The 3,791-nt window shown below is 59.2% G+C and overlaps 1 protein-coding gene across 1 annotated transcript in view; it reads right to left on the minus strand.

Moving 5' to 3' along the window:
* Nucleotides 1-3,791, minus strand: part of LOC104545795 (hepatoma-derived growth factor-related protein 2) — a 9,503-nt gene that overhangs the window by 120 nt on the left and 5,592 nt on the right. The window contains exons 8-15 of the mRNA XM_010191009.1: nucleotides 3,696-3,771; nucleotides 3,310-3,595; nucleotides 2,496-2,590; nucleotides 1,954-2,024; nucleotides 1,520-1,590; nucleotides 1,275-1,376; nucleotides 979-1,192; nucleotides 132-255 (exon numbers count right to left, since the gene is read on the minus strand). Coding sequence (XP_010189311.1) covers nucleotides 132-255; nucleotides 979-1,192; nucleotides 1,275-1,376; nucleotides 1,520-1,590; nucleotides 1,954-2,024; nucleotides 2,496-2,590; nucleotides 3,310-3,595; nucleotides 3,696-3,771 — 1,039 coding nt within the window. The remainder of the gene's footprint in view (nucleotides 1-131; nucleotides 256-978; nucleotides 1,193-1,274; nucleotides 1,377-1,519; nucleotides 1,591-1,953; nucleotides 2,025-2,495; nucleotides 2,591-3,309; nucleotides 3,596-3,695; nucleotides 3,772-3,791) is intronic.

Here is a 3,791-nt window from a genome sequence, read left to right on the forward strand (position 1 = left end):
CCGCCTGCATTCCCCTGCACCTCAGGCTCCTTCCCAAGCTGGGAAAAGCCTGGTACAACTCACAACCCCCGCAAAATCATCCCTGCGAGAGCCCAGCTGCAAGCCCCCAGCTCTGCCCCTTGCGTGCTCACTTGTTGTGGGTCTCTTCGCCCGACGCCTCCGGCTCTTCAGCTCCTGACCCTTGACTTTTGTCCTTCTCCTCCGTGCCCTCTGCTTTTTGGGACAGGGATTCGCCGTTAACAGGACCTGACAAATCTAAAGGGAAGAGAAAGACTCAGACCCCCAGCTCCTCATGGCAGACTTCACCCATCCTGACCCGCAAGGGGCTGGGCAAGCCCAGGATCCACAGCCACACCTTGTCCCCATCCAGGTAGGAGACACCCAGCCAACATCAAGGAAACCCCAGGCCTGGCCTAGCTACAAGAAGAGCCCCAAATCCTCCATGCCCCAGCCCGGAGGCTGGCGTCAGAGCGGATTTTCCCCACCAGCTCCTCTGGGAAGGCTCTTGCAGCATCACCAGGGACCCGGAGGGTGGAAGATCCTAGTCACCATCTGCCTGCACAAGAGCCCGAGCCAGCATCCAAGGGCGGCTCCACATTCCTTCGTCTCTCCGGTGCCTCGGGGCAGCCCTCAGGCTGGCAGTGAGAAGCCATTCTGGCCTGAAAATCAGTCCAGAGGCACCCAAAGCCAGGGCGCGGGTGAGGTTTGCCCTCTGCTCTCACTGCCTCAGGCAATGGGTACCGAGGCCTTTCCCACCCTGGGCACTCCAGCAAAGGGACTGGAGGTGCCACATTAGTGGCTGCTGATCCCCCTCCACCACCGAGGCCAAGAGCCAACCCTGTCTGTGTCCCCGGTCCCCAGCAGGATGTGCTGTGTCCCTGTCCATGTTCCTGGTCCCCAGGGGTACAGGATGTGCCCCAGGAAGGGGCCTGGGATCTCTACGCGCCCACACAAAGCAAGGAACCCAGGGAGCGTTACCAGCATTCGTCTCCTCTTCCCCCTTCTCATTCCGCATCTCCCCTCCCGACAGCTTCTCCTGGCCCTTCTCTGCCTCCCCCTTGTCCTTCTCGGGCCCTGCTTTGTTGGCTTTCTGGATTGCCTCCATCTTTGGTCCCAGGACGCGCGACTTCAACCGGGTGTAGACTTCGGCAGCTTTCTCCATCACGTCCTTGTTCGCTTTATAGCGACGGATCTGCACAAGGAAGAGGGGACACCCTTAGAGCTGGGGTGGCCCAAGGAGGCTCCTCAGTGACGGCCTCAGGCCTCCACCCTACCTTTTTCAGAGTTGCCACCACATCAGTGTGCTTCTGGAGGATGTGAGAGGTGACCTGCAGTGTGCCCAGCTCCTCTAGCGCGTTCAGACACCGCTTGATGTCCTGCAAGGGTGGCACCAAGATCAGAAGCTGTCTGGAAGACTCCATGTCGGCACCTGGGGCAGCACCACATGGAGCACGGTGCCCTAATGCCACCCTGGAGCCAGAGAGGGAACAAGGACATGAGGAGCAGGGACAGGACTCACCGGGTTATCCACCTTCAGGGCAAACTTGATCTCGCTGTGAAGTTTCTGAAGTTTCTCCTCAACTGTGGGCTCTGGAGCACAGGACAGAGAGAGAAGTGGAAGCATTAAGAGGAGAGCATGGCCCTGCCCTAAGCCTGGGATCTCTCTCCCAGGCAAAGGTTTGGTTTCCTCCTTTGTCTCTAAGGTCAAACACAGGCCCAGGGGCCTCTCTGAAGAGGATGGGTTGGGATGTGCCAGGATCAGGAGGGGATGTATGCAGGGAAGCTGTCTCCGCACACCCTGTAAATACTTTCCCACACGATGTCAGTAGCACAGCAGAGCTGATAAGGGGCCTGTGGGAAAGATCCCTCTCCTGCCCCGGGATGGGGGAATCAACCCTGAATCCCTTCTCTCTTTCTCCTCCCCTCTGTGCCAGCAAGCAGTGGCTTGCTCACCCTTTTTCTTCTCCATCCTCCTTTCAGGGATCAGGTCAGATTTCTTCCGGCCTCTCTCCACTTTCAAAGGTCTGCGGGAGGAAAAGGGAAGAGGTAAAATAATGGAGGTGAAAACACTTGCTTGCCACTGGGCTAACAAAGGTGATGGCACACATGGCCACATCCCCTTGGCCCTGCCGCACTCCTCCCATGCTTTCACAGCATCTCCCGGCTTACAGGAGCCCCGAGACAGCAGCTCCTTCATGCCCCAGCTCCCCAGGACTGCAGAAAGGCAAAGCCCCAAAGTGATCCCCCAAGAACCTTCCCCTGTGAGATGGAAAACACCAGGGAAGCTGAGCCTGGTGCCCCCCAACACCTCCTCCACCCTCTTCAGCTCTAGGACACAAGAAGAGAGGAAACAGCTTGGCCCCTCCAGGGGCACAGCTGGCCTGGGACAGCTCCATGGTAGCCCCATCCCCACCCTGGGGAGGGCTGGGCAGCAGCCGAGGATGGCCCCATCCCCAGAGGACAAAAGCACCGCTGTGGCGAGGGGAGATGCTGACTTGTTCCGTGGTTTCTCCTCTGCTCGGCCCCTCTTCTCCTTCTGATTCAGTTTCCTTGACAACTCCGAGGGCTGCTTCTTCGCTGGCTTCTTTACCTTGGAGGAGAGAACAATGCAGGCGAGAGCAGCAAAGCCCTCCCTGCTGCAGGAGGGAGGCAGCGCCACGGCCATGATCCAATGCGAGCAGCCAGCACCCATCTCACCATGGCTGTGAGACATTCTGGGTGCAGAGCTGTCCCCAGCATGGGATAAAATGGACTCAGGATGCAGCACTGGGGTGCGTGGCCCAAAATTCAATATCCTAGTACCTCAGGTGGCCCACCCAGCCTGCAGCACCCAGCTGCCCGACCCACACACCCTTCCAGGCCTCAAGACCTTGGGGATCCCTTCCCTGCTCCTCCTCCACAGGGGAAGCTCACTAGGCTGAAAGGGTGACCTGGCCTCTGACCACAGGCAGGGTGGGTCCTAACAGGCCCTGCAACCTTCCCTGTGCTTCAGCCAAATCCGGCTGGTGCGCCCCCAGGCTCCAGGGAGGACAGCAGAGCAAACCCAATGACTGTGATGGGAGTGAGAGCATCCGGAGATGTGAGACCCACGGCCGGATGGCGTGTCCAGGGCCAGGGGAAAGGCTCCTGTTTACAAAGCATGGATCTGCCCGTGGACACAACCCCTCCCAGTGCCATATGGGAAACCCAAGGGTAACACAAGGCTGACATAGGTCCCTGCCACTCCTGGAGGTCCATGCTGACCTGACAGAGGACGGGCTGTTGGCAGTCTGTCTGTCTGTCCCCAGCTCCCCACGGCTCTGTACTCACCTCTTTCTCCAGCTCTAGTTCAGAGTCTGAGGAGGACGGGGCCTTGGCCCGGCCTTTCCGGCCTTTTTTGGCCACTTCATCCTCTGCACTGCTATCCGAGTCCGAGTGCATCTCCTCGCCCTTCTCTGCTTTCTCCTTCCTCTTCTCTTTCTCCTCCTTCTCCTGCTCCCGGAGTCGTCGGATCTCTTCCTCCTGCTCCCTCTTCCTCTTCTCCTCCAGCTCCCGCCGTCGTTCTTCATCCCGCCTCTTCCACTCGCTGATGCGGTCCACGTCACTATCGCTGTCGCTGCAAAGGACAAAGCAGGCTCAGACTCCTTGTGTGGAGGTGAGTGCAGTGAGTGACCCCAGCCCAGCCCTGAGGGTGACAGTGTCCCAGCCGATCTCACCTGTCGCTGCTGGAGCTGGTCGGGACACGCTCGGGCTTCGGTTTCCTGCCACGGGGCTTGGGAGGAGGTTTCTCAGCTGTAAGACAACAGGAAGAG

This window comes from Mesitornis unicolor, unplaced genomic scaffold (genome assembly GCF_000695765.1).
Source record: "Mesitornis unicolor isolate BGI_N332 unplaced genomic scaffold, ASM69576v1 scaffold27228, whole genome shotgun sequence".
Taxonomy (NCBI): Eukaryota; Metazoa; Chordata; class Aves; order Mesitornithiformes; family Mesitornithidae; genus Mesitornis; species Mesitornis unicolor.